The sequence below is a fragment of the Sceloporus undulatus genome, chromosome 3 (genome assembly GCF_019175285.1).
Source record: "Sceloporus undulatus isolate JIND9_A2432 ecotype Alabama chromosome 3, SceUnd_v1.1, whole genome shotgun sequence".
NCBI classification, from domain to species: domain Eukaryota; kingdom Metazoa; phylum Chordata; class Lepidosauria; order Squamata; family Phrynosomatidae; genus Sceloporus; species Sceloporus undulatus.
This window is the reverse complement of record NC_056524.1, coordinates 169,032,203-169,046,278: the sequence shown is the minus strand read 5'-3', so window position 1 is coordinate 169,046,278 and position 14,076 is coordinate 169,032,203. Positions and strand designations below refer to the sequence as shown.

General features: G+C 38.1%; 2 protein-coding genes across 4 annotated transcripts in view; one reads left to right on the top strand and one right to left on the bottom strand.

Annotated features, from left to right (window-relative positions):
- Positions 1–14,076, bottom strand: part of TET1 (tet methylcytosine dioxygenase 1) — a 646,721-nt gene that overhangs the window by 162,777 nt on the left and 469,868 nt on the right. The gene's annotated exons all lie outside the window — the stretch shown is intronic.
- Positions 1–14,076, top strand: part of DNA2 (DNA replication helicase/nuclease 2) — a 32,952-nt gene that overhangs the window by 12,200 nt on the left and 6,676 nt on the right. For all 3 annotated transcript variants that reach the window (XM_042459342.1, XM_042459341.1, XM_042459343.1), the window contains 12 exons: positions 781–924; positions 2,265–2,478; positions 4,180–4,297; positions 5,423–5,588; positions 6,320–6,511; positions 6,717–6,947; positions 8,923–9,039; positions 9,135–9,244; positions 10,573–10,682; positions 12,099–12,323; positions 13,675–13,868; positions 13,948–14,037. In XM_042459342.1, the coding sequence (XP_042315276.1) occupies positions 781–924; positions 2,265–2,478; positions 4,180–4,297; positions 5,423–5,588; positions 6,320–6,511; positions 6,717–6,947; positions 8,923–9,039; positions 9,135–9,244; positions 10,573–10,682; positions 12,099–12,323; positions 13,675–13,868; positions 13,948–14,037 (1,911 nt within the window). The remainder of the gene's footprint in view (positions 1–780; positions 925–2,264; positions 2,479–4,179; positions 4,298–5,422; positions 5,589–6,319; positions 6,512–6,716; positions 6,948–8,922; positions 9,040–9,134; positions 9,245–10,572; positions 10,683–12,098; positions 12,324–13,674; positions 13,869–13,947; positions 14,038–14,076) is intronic.

Genomic DNA, 14,076 nt, shown 5'->3' with positions numbered 1-14,076 from the left:
GGTGTTTCAATTATGCATGCGTCCTAAGAGTCCGGAAGCCACACCAAAGCCATGCTCCAGTCCTTAGGGCTGGAATGTGGCTTTGGTGCGACTTCTGGACTCAGGATGCATGCATCATTGAAACACCATACCTCCACTGTGACTCGAAGCAGCTTTATTTTGGCTGTCTGTAACAGGCCAATGCCTTCCAGTAAAGTGGAAGTCACTAGGAAAAATACCACTTTACAGATGGATTGACTCCATAAAGGAAGCTGTGACCCTGAGTTCCAGAAAGGCTGTTGACAGAGACCTTTCAAAGTCTCTGTAACCTGAAGCTGAGTTAAGAGCAGATAACAACTGCAACTATGCCAGTTCATTGTAGCAGTAAAGTATATTTCTAAGTACCTTGTGCCTGCATCTTACACAGGCGCGCCATACGCGGCTTTCAGCATATGCTGAATGCCGCGCACCGGAAGAGGCAACGGTATATGCACCTGTGTTGCCTGCGCTGTGCTGTGGGCATGAGCCCCATTGTTTTCAATGGGGCTCCACCATATGCAGCATTTCCCTTACGCAGGGGGTCGGGAATGGATCCCCTACATAAGGGGAGGGCACACTGTAGTTAGTAAGCTGGGAATATATTAAAAATATCTAAACATATGAATACATATTTTTCTCTGAGGGACAAAAAATACAGTTTTCTGCACCTAAGGGATCTTTCCCATTGCTTTCCTGATGCCTTTCTTAATCTCTTGTTGATGGTAAAGAATTTGACATGCTTTTATCCTCTGATTTCTGAAGGTACCAGTTAAATCTGAAACAAAATGATGTGATGGAGGAGATACAGGAATACCTTCCATCTTTTACTAAATGGGCAGAAGATTTCATGTACACAAACCATCAAGCTACTCAGCATAATTTTCAGCATAAAATGCAGCTAAAATTGTAAGAAACTGTAACAGTGTGTTGTTGTGGTTTTACTGGAACTGTAGGTGTAGAATCAGCTGTTTCAAAAATTATGTCTGAAAGCAAATAATGTACAGCTTCTTACCCTAAGCTAGACTATCTAATCCCTCTCCTTCTGAATATTCCAAGTCAACTTTAAAGAACTGTAGTTGGAAAGGAGCTGGAAATCATTTTTGCTGGTTATCCTTAGCACAGATTCTCACACAATTCCAAGGGATCGCTTGGCCTTTCAGATCAGTTTTCTTGGGGTTGTGGAGAGAGAAGATGGAACTGGGGGAAAAAACCTCCCTTTTTCTGATAGTGGTGTTCAGTGAGGAATCCAGCCCACTATTTCCTTTAATTCTTCACTTTTAAATTTTCTTTCTCCTTCCAAATTGGTTTTATGACAGTTCTGTTAATTCTGTTTTCTTAGCACCTTAGTGTTAAGAGTAAATTGTTTAAGTTTACAAGAGCCTCAGCTGTTCAGCAAATTGTGTATTATGTTATTGCCTTTACTTCTTTGTGCAATTTCATTTCTTCAGCGTAAGGGCTAGTTTTGACTCTTAAATCATATACGTTCATAAATGCAGAAGAGGAACAAATCTGTTTGTACCAGTATTTGGAAAGATGAAAAGTTAAAGCAGTGTAGCATGATGCTACTGTTTTGGCTTGGAATATTGTAGTCATAGCTTAATTAAAATATACTTTCCCATTTTTAATATTTAAAGTTGTTTTCCAGCTTGTCTATTAATAGCTGCAGGATACTGGCTGCCAGCCAAGATAAAGTATTTGTGTGTATATATTTCAGTAGCTTAGCTTTCTCTTTTCCATACATAACATGGCCAGTTTCTGTTATCACCAGCTTCATGTTTTCACACATTTATCTTTTATGTCTTTTACTGTACATTCCATAGTTGTTTCAGTCTGTTGTATGTGTGGGTGAGTGTGTGAGTGCACCTTCACGTCACCTTATGGCACCTATGGCAACCCTATGAATTTTATAGGGTTTGCTTAAGCAAGGATTACTCAAAGGTGGTTTTGTCAGTTACTTGAATTCCCCTACAAAGATTGGCTGAAGTATTTTGTGTGACATATTCTACTATTTGGGGAGTGAAATCATTTTTCTCACCTGAAAGGTAAATAAGTAAGAGTTTAAATTGTTCAGAGGCAATTTCATAAAATTAACATGTTATTTCAGCTTTCATTTTAAAGACTATAGAAAAGTCCTTTAAATAAATAAGTGCATTTTGCCTCTTCATCAGACACTTATTTTGGAAAGTTAGTATTTTATTTTGGGGGGTAAAGATAGAAATTAACATGCCTAATTTGTTTTTTGATAGACCAAGAGATAAAGATGACTCCTTTTGTGATATCAAAGTTACAGAAATCTTGGATGTGGAGGAGAACGTCTGGTGTCCTCGGTTTGGCTTAAAGGGCAAGATTGATGTTACAGTTGGTGTAACAATTCACCACAGATCTAAAACTCAGTCCAAGATAATGCCACTGGAGCTTAAAAGTGGCAAGGAATCTAACTCAATAGAGCACAGGAGTCAGGTACAAATAAGATTTTTTTTAATGGAATTTCAATTTTAAAGAAAACTAAAAAGGAATTACATAAGAGAGTACCTATATTACTCTGTTTCAGCAGTTTTGTGACACCTTCTGTGCAGACCTGAATTGTGCAATTAGCATAAGGTGATTAGAACTAAGGCTGTACTTGGTTATTAAGTAACTGATGAAAATAAAGTGGTTAGGATGAGTCCTGCTAAGTACTGTTTATAGCCAGTTTGAAGACCTATGTAGTATTCCATAGTTGTGATACTGGTGAAGAAGGTTTTATCAGGCACTATATCTGTTGAGCAGAAATATTCTGGGATGTTGTAAGCCCTCTGTTGCTGAATCTGTGAACTGTCTGTAGTCTGTTATGACTTATTTGCTAAGCATTTAGCAGATCATGTCTTACATTTACAATGTAATGAGAGACATCTGATTTTCAGGATCTACTGGAAGTCCTCTGGCTCTCTTTCAGTTACAGTTGCTTTGATAAGTGTCAGTTGCTCTTGGCTAAGGACTCTGACTAACTCCTTGAAGATGTCTATGCCACAGGGTGCCTGCTCAACCTTTTTCCTCCCTGGCAGAGCTTGGGAAATCATTTTTAAGATGAAGGAAATAATGATATGTTGAAACTATCTCTAACTGGGCAGTAGTAAGAGGATGCTCTGGGTCCCAGCTAGCTGATGACAATTAAGTATGAGAGCCTCTCTGGCCTACTCAGTGTGGAGGTTAATTAATCTTTCATGAAAGAGTATTAGTATTTCTTATTGTCTTTGAATGCAGCATTGAAACCCCTTTCTCAGAAACTACATTTGGATCCTGCTGATTCTGCGAATTTAGGCCAGTTTCTAATTTGTCTTCTGGCCTAGACAGATTGTCAGGGATGATCTAGTTTTGTCTCCTGGGTGACCTGGTTGGTGCAGATCTTTAGCAGCTTTGATTACTTTGCTATATTTGCATGCTAATGAGGATGAAAGACAGATACTTATTTGTTGTAATTCACAGCTTGGTAACTTCTAGATTGTATGCCTGTAAAATATGGAATTGTCCTTGGAAGTGGTTAAGAAATTTCAAGTGGCACAGAAATAAGCATATGCTTTTTTTGTGAAATCTCTACTGGTTCCCATTTTGCTTTTTGGGCACACTTCAAAGTGCTGGTTTTGTGCATTGCAGTTGAGATTATCTTTTTCATATGATCTCCTCTAAATCTTAACATTAGCCAAAAACTCCTGTTCCTTTTCAGTACTAGGTTACTGTATAGGAGGAACCCAGCTTTATCTGCAATGTTTGGAGAGCACATTTTAAGAAGCAATTTTTTTCTCATGTTGAAAGCAGAAAATTGATGAACAGGGAAGAACACCACAGTGGGTGAGAGCCTAGCACAGTTAGTTCAGCTATGATCCATGTTGTGCTGCATTATATAATTAGGGTGATTGGTGTAAAATTTAATGAGTAACATGATCGGTTGAGCAGAACCTCATATGATACAGGTATGCCATCATTATGTTTCTGTGTTAGTGGAGCTGCTCCTTTGCCACCCATACTTGTGCAACCTTTCTGTGGCTACTTGTGAGCAATATAGTTTAAAAGCACATTGGTGGTTGATGTATTGCAGTGATTTAAGCCTTGTTTTAAAGTAAAGTGTTACAAATTTATTCATTTCTCTTTCTGTACTTAAAGCTTCCATTTTAATCTTTCCAGGTAGTTTTGTATTCTCTTTTGTGCCAAGGAAGGAGAGCTGATCCTGAAGCTGGACTGCTCCTTTATCTTAAAACTGGTAGTATGTTTCCTGTTCCTGGAAATCGTATGGATCGAAGAGGTAACTTGTGCATGTAAACTTCCATATATAATAAAGGGGTATTTTAATATTTCTATCCCTCTTTTATCTATACAACCTTGAAGGTGTTCAACACTGGGTTTCAAAAATACAGCTCTATAATATTTTTTTTAAAATAAGGGAAGAACAGGCAGAGACATAATTAAGTTGTAGACAGCAGGAAAAATAATACTTAACCTGACTTGAACCAAATGTTAGGTAGAGAGAATAGATGTAACTTGCAATCAAAAACAAAGGATGCAAAAATTGTTCAGTAGAGCATTTCACAAGCTGGGTTCTACTGCTCCAAAGACTCTCTCTGGTAGTTATCTACCTAGTTTCTGGAGGTGTGGGAACTTGGAAGCCTTTAAGGGGTTCAGTAAATGGACAGGTTCATGTAGGAGAAGATAGTCCTTCAGGTATCATGGTTCTAGGTCAAGGTGGGAATTATGCCGATCTCTAGATGTTACTGGACTGTGGCTCCCAGCATTCCTCACCATTGCCTATGTTGGCAAAGACTGCTGGGAATGGCAGTCCAATAGTGTTTTGAAGGATTCTCACCCTAATCTAGATCCTTTAGGTTTTAGATAGGTCAACTACTCCTCTCAGTTTTGTCTGGGAATAGTATCACCCGCTCCCTGTCTACTGTATTAGACCTTGTTTACCAGGGCAACTGAGGTGGCATCCAGTTTAAAACCAAGCTCAAATCCAGATTGAAGTAAAACTAAATACTCTATGACACACAGAAGTGTCCTTAATAGTCCTACTCTGGTTGCTGATATTTCTGCGTCATCATTCTGTTGGCTATAGATTAATGCTGTCATATATTAATTTGTAGTTGTTGTCCCTTAAAAGTACAAGAAGACATTATTTGAGGTATATTGTCATTAAACAAATAATTTTTTATATTTAATAGGAAGACTTCATGTATCAAAGTTTTTCAAGGAAAAGATAGAGAAAATGTGTTAAATTAATTTGATAGTTCCATTTTGTCGTGTATTGTTGGTCACAGAGATAAATTGGTAATGGCTAGCCCAAATCTAAAACAGTCTAAATAATCAAGTTTTTGTTGAATTTTTTTTTCTTAAGCTTTGGAGAAAACCCTGTTTCTGTTCTTCCTTCCCACAGAACTCATTAAATTAAGAAATCACTTGGCCTTCTATTTGCTTCACAGTATATGCAAATCCGATACAGGGAAGGAACAAACACAGCTTGCATCTTTGCCACCGTTGGTTAGTGATAGTCAGACATGTCGATGTTGCTCTCAGCAGCAGAACTGTGTGCTTTATAGCAGGTAAATCCTTTTTAAAGTGCTTGGTTTATAAACAGCTCTTTGAAAATTGACCCCAGTATAAACTGACTGGTTTAATTCAGGTCCAATCTCTATAGAATATGTATTTCTATGGAATATGTATCTCTCATTACACAGAGAACCTTGTTAATATGTAGTATGAAAATGTATGAAATAAATATTAAGTGGCAATGTGGTACAGTTGATTAATTTCTTTAATATAGGTTTTAAGAACGTGCTTCAAAATTAGCATTTTGCAAATTGAAGCCATAGTAGATGCAACTCAAAATTTAGCTGACCTATTTAATATGCATAATGTACTGATGCACACTGGCTTCAGAATAGTGCCAGTCTGCATTTATACCATGCCATATTGTTGCTGCTTTTATTTTCCCAGCTATGAACCATACCAAGCAGGAATTTTAGCATGACCTAAATATAGTTATGATTCTGTAATGGAGCAGACCAAAAAGATAACTCCACAAAGCAGACAAAGCCTCTTAACAAAATCCAGGGAGAGCAAGGGACAAGAAATAGAATTTCAGACAATGTAAGGACTTAAATATGCCACTTTGAATCTTTGTAAGGCATTCTCTGAAGTTAGCACAAGCATCTTTAAATACTAATGCCACAACATTTTTAGTAGTAAAAAAACCTTTAACTCAGGCAGTCTACCGTCATAGGTGTAATTATAAGCAGTTTTTTAGGAGGACTAACACTGAGTTGTGTTTCAGGTCTGTAGAACAACAGAGCAATACCTTAATTCCTCAGGATGTGATTGCTATTGTTGAAAAAGAAACCCAGCATCTGAAACCTTCTCACTTAGAGTATTTTCGCCTCTGGTATCTGATGCTGACTTTGGAGTCAGAGGGCAGAGATGAAAGGAAGGGGCCTAGAAACATATGGATGATGCCTGCTGCAGAAAGGTAATTACTGTCTATGATTTTTAGGGTAATTTATACTCTTCATTTTAGTTACTGCAATTATTGTCATTTTAATGAAAATCTCCAGGCTGTAGTAAGCAGTAAAGAAAAAAAAAGTCTTGCATTTTCCCCTAGTTAAACTGTATATCCTGTCAACTGTTTTACTACTGCATGTTATTGTATACTTCACTGTTCTCAATTTTTCTAGAGAGAAGCATGGAGATTGCATTGGAAATCTGATCAAAATGGAATGTGTACAGGAGGTGACTGATGGACAATATCTACACTGGTTTCATCGTAAAAATGATTCTATACCTGTAACGATACTGATGGTAGGAGACAGAGTCGTCGTGAGTGGAGAAGACACCACTTTACTAGGCTTGTCCACTGGCTATGTTCAAGAGGTCAACAGAGCGAAAATTTGCTGCTTACTGGATAGGTAATACAGTGCAAAAATGCTCAGTGCTTTAGTGGTAGAGTAAGCTACTCTAATAACTTTCGCCTGTGAGAAAATGTTTTGTGAGTTCTTCATATGCAACGTGTTACCCAAAGAAAGGTGGGGAATTGGGGAGGGGGGTGTTCCCTATCAAATATGACAATATTACTTTAATTGTTGGGGAAATTAGCTTTTGCAAGAGTCTGGGTAACCTTTAGGACTGTTTGCATCTGTTTATAACCAATAATAACAGAGAGGAACTCCAGGTTTGGGATGAATTAAGAGGGTTTTATTATAAAAATGAAGAATGTGATCACACACACAAGATAGTAATTCAGACACAGCATACAGAATTAAGTGAAATGGAAATATGGAAATGGGATAGTGGAGATTGGGGGATTTGCAGTGGGGTGATAATTACCTGTCTGATGCATAGACCATGGAAAACTGATGTGGCTCAGACTTGGAGTTCTGATGGTAGCACAGTTAGATACATGGAGGGTAGCCTGGAATAACTGTATCTGACTGTATTGAGACTGTGCAGAGATGATCTCAGAGACGGGTTCTGAGCCCCATACTTATACTTAAAATCTAGCCCCAAATGGTGGGTTATCTCATTAGGTAACAAAAGCTGGATGTCCTTTCCCAGGAATGAACAATGAGTTTGAAAGTAGCCATGACTGAGAAGACACTAAAAGTTGACGAGGGGCAGGTGACAAAACAAGAAGGATGGGAGAGGTTATCCTAGTAAAGGTTGAAAGTGAACCAGTGCTCTGGTTTTATTGCAGATGTTACAGATGTCACACTAACATATTACATTGATCTGTTTGGTTTATGGCAGCTGATCCAGCCCCCAGTACTTCCCTACCACCAAGGGTGAAATTTGTGCCTTTAGCAAAATTATTCGTTTCTCCCATTTAATTTTAAAAGACCCAGCATGGTGTAGTGATTTTAGCATAGGACTATGACTCTGGAGACCAAGGTTTGAATCCCTGCTTGGCCATGGAAACCCACTGGGTGACCTGGGGCAATTCACATTCTCTCAGCCTTGGAGGAAAGCAAAGGTGCTGGAAGATTTTTGCATTCATTTTGTTCCTCCTTAGATGGATAGGGATTTTCTGCATGCAAACTCTCCTCTCTCAAGCAAACTAACCCTGTGATTTAGGTCACTCCTACTTTGGGACTAACCGTTTTTTCTCTCTAAAGATTTCAACTGAACTGTTGGTGTTTTTCATCTTCCTCTTCTCTCAACTTTCCTTGGAAAGATGGTGAGATAAAGATTACTTTTCTACCTGAATTATTCACTAGCTAGATTAGGATATAACTAATCTATATAAATATAGATTAAAGCCATTAGTAAACTTTTGTTTCAACTACAAGCTACTTGTGTTGTTTTTGGAGTCAGTCCTTAGGAAAGCATAGTTAGACAAGAGCACACTTCTGCTACTCTGCTAATTTAAAGCTAGGCCCTAACAGGCTTGGCTTTAACATTTTTTGATGTTTAAATATTTTGTTTCCTTAGCAATGACTGAAGCCTTAGGAAACTTAAATTACCCTACAAAAGGCAACCCTCCTCTAAACAAATCTTGGCATGAAGACCTTGTTGTAGTTTTACCTTAGGGTTACCATATGTCAGAAATGACTGGAAGGCACACAATAACAACAGTGTTAAATGAAGTCCCACGGGAGGAAAAAATGTTGTCTCTACACCTAAAGAAATAGCCCATCTCAGGTGACATTAATAGATCTCTATGGTATACATTGCTTTGTGTGCTTGCCTTGTTAAAGCTAAATTTGTGCATTTTTAATCAAAGTAATCCCTAGACTTGAACCCAATGAGTTTCTTGTGGTATTAGAAATTATTGTTTCAAACAAGTTCATCAGTGATGGCATATAACACTGCCTAACAAATATTGCAAACTTTTTTTTCTTGAATTGTTGATTGTAGATCAAATGTTAATTATCCAATGTATTCCAGGCACTTGTCACATTTACCTAAAGATACTGTATTTCGGTTAGACCATGATGAAGGAGCTTATGGCATAGATGGCCCCTTAAGAAATCTTTCTAAATTGATGGAAAATTCTCCTACTAGGTTTGTTTAAATTGATTTTATTTCCATAACTAACATTTTTCTTAGAAATGGGTGCGTCATTTTGACTTTATCCCTCTTTCAACCCTCCCTCTTAGTGAACGGCTTCGGAATTTAATAATAGACTTTCACAAACCACAGTTTGTCCCACACTTGAGCTCAGTCCTTCCTTCAGATGCAAAAGAGACAGTTGCAAGCATTCTAAAAGGTACAGTAGAAGTCTGGTTACTATTCAACTTCTAATTTCCCTTCCCAGATCAACTTAAGTCAGTAAATTAACGTGTTCCTGCATGAAAATTTACAGTGCGATATAAATAAAGCATAATAATAATAATAATAATAATAATAATAATAATAATAATAATATTCAATTGTAAACCTTGTGACAGAAAATACAGATCCCATGTTTTTTCAACAGTAGGGCCATTCAAAGGGGGGAGGGAAGTCATATTGACTTGATCAGTTGTTCAAGCTGGAAAGTTATGTTGCTAGACAGAGTAGGCTTGTAGTACTGTTCATACAGTCTTATATTCATAGCCTTGAGTACCTCCAGAATTTAGGAATCACAGCCCACTGAAGTAGGTTAAAAGTAATACTTTATAAACTGTAGAGCTGACTAAAGGCCATTCAGTTTGGCAGTGGTATTTAAAGTGAGATCAAAGTGCAATTCTCCGCTTAGTGCATGTTGTCCAAGTATGTTTTTTTAGTGAGCCTCTATCTAAGTCAGATAATGCCATTTTTTTATGCTGACACAGACTTATTAATTAATGCAAAGGAGCTTTCTGGACTAAACATACACTTTGAATTTTTATGTATTAAAGTAAAATAGCAAGTCCCCAAAAGATACAGACACTTGCATCCTGTAGATTACTTCCTATTAGAGCAGACCCATTTAATCAATTGTTCAGTGGTGAGTCAACTTGTAGATAAATCTAATGGATTCAGTGGGTCTGCTCCAGTCAGGACTAAAAGAGAATTTAGGCCAAAATCTTATTCCTCTTGGGGCTACACAGACATAAGTTTTGTTAGTAATTTGTGGCCTGTATGTAGGACTGCCTGAAAGAAGAAAAGTACCTTGTAATTTACAGAGCCACTCTACAGAAGATTTTTACTGGTTTTTACAAGCTAGCTTTAAAAAGTGTAGTCCGTGAGTTTTGAAGCCAGCAAATTTCTAGCAGGGCTGATGTAGTACAAATCTTTGGGATTTCACAAACAGGGCATGAAAATGATTCCCTGTCTTGGTTTCCTTTCCTCTCGTTTTTTTAGACAGAAGTCCCATGCACAGTTACATGGAGTAAACCTTAAAGAATCCTGTGTGAATGTGCATAAGACTAGACTCTGATGTGTATCATTTCTATATATTTTAATTAGAGCTTATTGGGATTTTGATCTCAGAATTTTGATATGGTAAAATAAAGCAAAACAATAAATAGGAATATTAATAGTCTTCCCCCAAGAATTGTTTAAAATGAAGAAAGTAAGCATGATTTCAGTTATGTGTAGGAATAATAATTCCTTTTGTTTCACAAATTAAAGGCCTGAATAAACCTCAGAAGCAAGCAATGAAACAAGTGCTTCTTTCAAAGGATTATACTCTCATTGTTGGTATGCCTGGAACAGGAAAGACCACTACAATATGTGCTCTGGTAAGGTCCTGTATAGTAATGAATAACAGCATGTGTTTGAGGAGGTTTTAGCGATTGTCACATATTACCTCTTTGGTAGGTAAGCTTAGATGTCCTATCAGTTCTTGAAACCTTTTTTCAAAAGTTTTGGTCATCCTCCATGCCATCCTGTGAATGAATCTTCATGGTAAATCCAATCTATCATTTTTACACACTTGCCTTTTGGAAAAACTTAGATTAGGAGAGGACTACGAACAAGCATAGATACAAAAAGGGGAAAGGGAACTGGATAAAATCTGTTTATCAGATTTTCTCTTCTTCCTTTTCCCTTGTCATAAAGTTTTAGAAATATGTTTTCTAAAACATTAACAGTTGTTAGAACTACTGTATGTACTATTTTACAGTATTAGGTTAACTAGATTGGAGGTCAAAATTCTGCAATAATTTTTTAAAAGTTCATATGTATTATAGCAAGAGCAAACTGCCGAATGTAGGTTAAAGAACAGTAACTCAGGTGTCTCATATTTGCTTGCACAGTTGAAGTTTTCCCCTAATCTTATCAAATAGCAACTGAGCATTGTGCATATGTCTTGCTAATATACACTTTTAATAGGGTGCTAGTGGGAAAGAATAGTTATTTTAAATATGTTGAAAGATCTTCTAAACAGGTACAAGGAAGGAATGTTTGAAAAACCATGTACACATTCATGAACTTTGTCCACATAGGGCTTGTGACTGCACACTTTAAGCCTGGTTATTTAACTATTCTAGCACCCAGAATGTGAAGTCTGAAAATTTTCTTTTAAATCTTTGTATCTGAGCATTTCATGTTTTATCTGGGTATTAAGCATGACATCTCATGAAAATATTTGGAAATCTCAGATCTACACTCTGGAATTCGACTACCAAATGTGAACTGCTGATTAAATGCTGTGTGAATGCGTGGGCCTCAGATGGCCTACAGGCACATAACAAAAAACCTGAGGAGGAGTCACACAGGTTAATTCTACCCCTGAATTGCTTTCTCGTCTTAAAGACATGGCCTTCACCATCCATGTTTTTAGTACACAGTGGAAGGGACTCTGTCCATGTTCACAACTATATGGCATCTGGGGCAGAAGGAATCCTGCTTGGGCTAGGGTACTCTTGCAGAGGATCCAAGTGTGCTAATGTTGGTAAACATATAAAGCTGTTTTCTGCATGTGCCAAATGCTTGTAGATTTGTGGTTGTGATCATCAGATTGTGGGACTGGTTTCCACAGTTTTGAAACCTCCATTTCACAGTTTCTGAGTGCAAGCAGGCAGAAGGATTCAGTTGGCCCCCCTCTTATATAGAAGATCTCCACCCAGAATTTCTTCCTACATGACAATGGGGGTTGGGGAGCTTTTAGACAGTATTATTTAATGTCTTCCTCTTTCTCATTCCCCATACTTTAGGTCCGAATTCTTTATGCTTGTGGCTTTACTGTTCTCTTGACAAGTTTTACACACACTGCAGTTGACAACATCCTCCTTAAGCTAGCAAGATTCAAAGTAGGTTTTTTGCGACTGGGTAGAGTTCAGAAGATTCATCCAGACATACGAAAGTTTACAGAAGAAGAAATCTGCAGATCCAATAGTATTAAAACTGTAGCTGATTTGGAGGCACTATATAACAGTCAAGTAAGAAAAATGCTTTTCAGAACTTTCCAAATGTCTCAATATATGTTTCGGAAATGAAACTGCAGCAACCCATTTATGTCAGTAGCACATTGAATGTCTTATTTTCACAATTATTATATTTTGATTATGAAGCCCTTTGTTGCCATGAAGTTGACTTTGACTTATGGTGGCCTTATGAATGAAAGATGTACGTACAAGTCACCTTATCAGTAGCCCTGTTCAGGTCCCACAGACTTAAGGCCATGGCTTCATTTACTGAGTCTATCCATATGGAATACAGTCTTCCTCTTTTGCTACATATAGCCTTCTACTTTACCAAGCATTATTGTCTTTTCTAGAGAATAATGTCTTTTCATGATATGTCCAAGTGTGATGCCTCAGTTTAGTCATCTTAAGGCCGAAAAAGACAGCCCTTTTGTGCTGCCTTCTGGGTGGCTTGGGAGAGTGACATTTACACACTGCACACTCCCAATCTGGCCGGAAATTGCTCGGCCATTTGCACGGGGCAGCTTCATGATGCTCTGGCGGCATGGCATTTACATGCTGCCAAAGCATCATGAAGCTGGCTTCCAGCCACAATGCAGATGACAAAGCCAGCTTTTTCCCACTGGAAAAAGGAGAGGCTCTTTAACCCTCCTTTTTCTGGTGGCTTCAAGGTGGATTGCAGGCGCAGTGTGCAGTTACCATGGCCCCAATCTGGTTTCAGAAGGGGTGGCTGTTTATTTTGCCCCTTAGCTTCTATGTCTAATACCCATTTATTTGTCTTTTAAGAATCCACAGTATCCGATAAAACAGTGGTCCCCAAACTGTGCCCTTTAAGAGATTTTGGACTTCAGTCCTAGAAGCCTTAGCCATGTTGGCCAGTACTCTGGGATTCTGGGAGCTGAAGTCCAAAATCCCTTAAAGAGCACAGTTTGGGGATCACTGCCATAAAACATGCATCTGAGGAAGTAGGTTGAAGTCTACGAAAGCTCATGCAATCAACTTTCTTTCCGTTAATAATAATTAATAATAATTTGTTTTATTTATATACCGCTATTCCAAACATAGCGGTGAACAGCAAGTAAGCTAATTAGCAAGTAAGCTAATTTGCCTCCAACAGTCTGGGTACTCATTTTAGTGACCTCAGAAGGATGCGAGCCTGAGTCGAGCTTGGGCCCTTTTGCTGGTCTTGAACTCGCAACCTTGTGGTTTTGAGTGAATGGCTGCAGTACAGGCATTTAACCACTGCGCCACCAGGGCTCCATATTAGTCTCAAAGGCGCTATAAGACCCTTTTGTATACATATGTGTAGCAAGTTAGTTGCAAATCTCAGTTTCAAAATATTTGTGATTTTGTAATGTTTTTACAGCCTGTAGTTGCAACAACATGCATGGGAACAAACCATCCAATTTTTGCTCGTAAACGATTTGACTTCTGCATAGTGGATGAGGCTTCTCAAATCAGTCAGCCAATCTGCTTGGGTCCACTTTTCTATTCACTTCGATTTGTGCTCGTGGGGGATCATCAGCAGTTACCTCCGCTGGTACAAAATGCAGAAGCTAGGTAAGATGCTGACAGTGTAATTTATACAATATATCAGCCAAGCTTTCTGGAAGGCACTGATTAATTTCTTTTGTAACAGAGACCTTGGTATGGGTGAAAGTTTATTCAAGAGGCTGGAAAAAAATGAAAATGCTGTTGTGCAGCTCACTGTACAGTACCGAATGAACAGGTATGTAAAGCTGTAACTTTGCTGTTTCTTTTCCATATG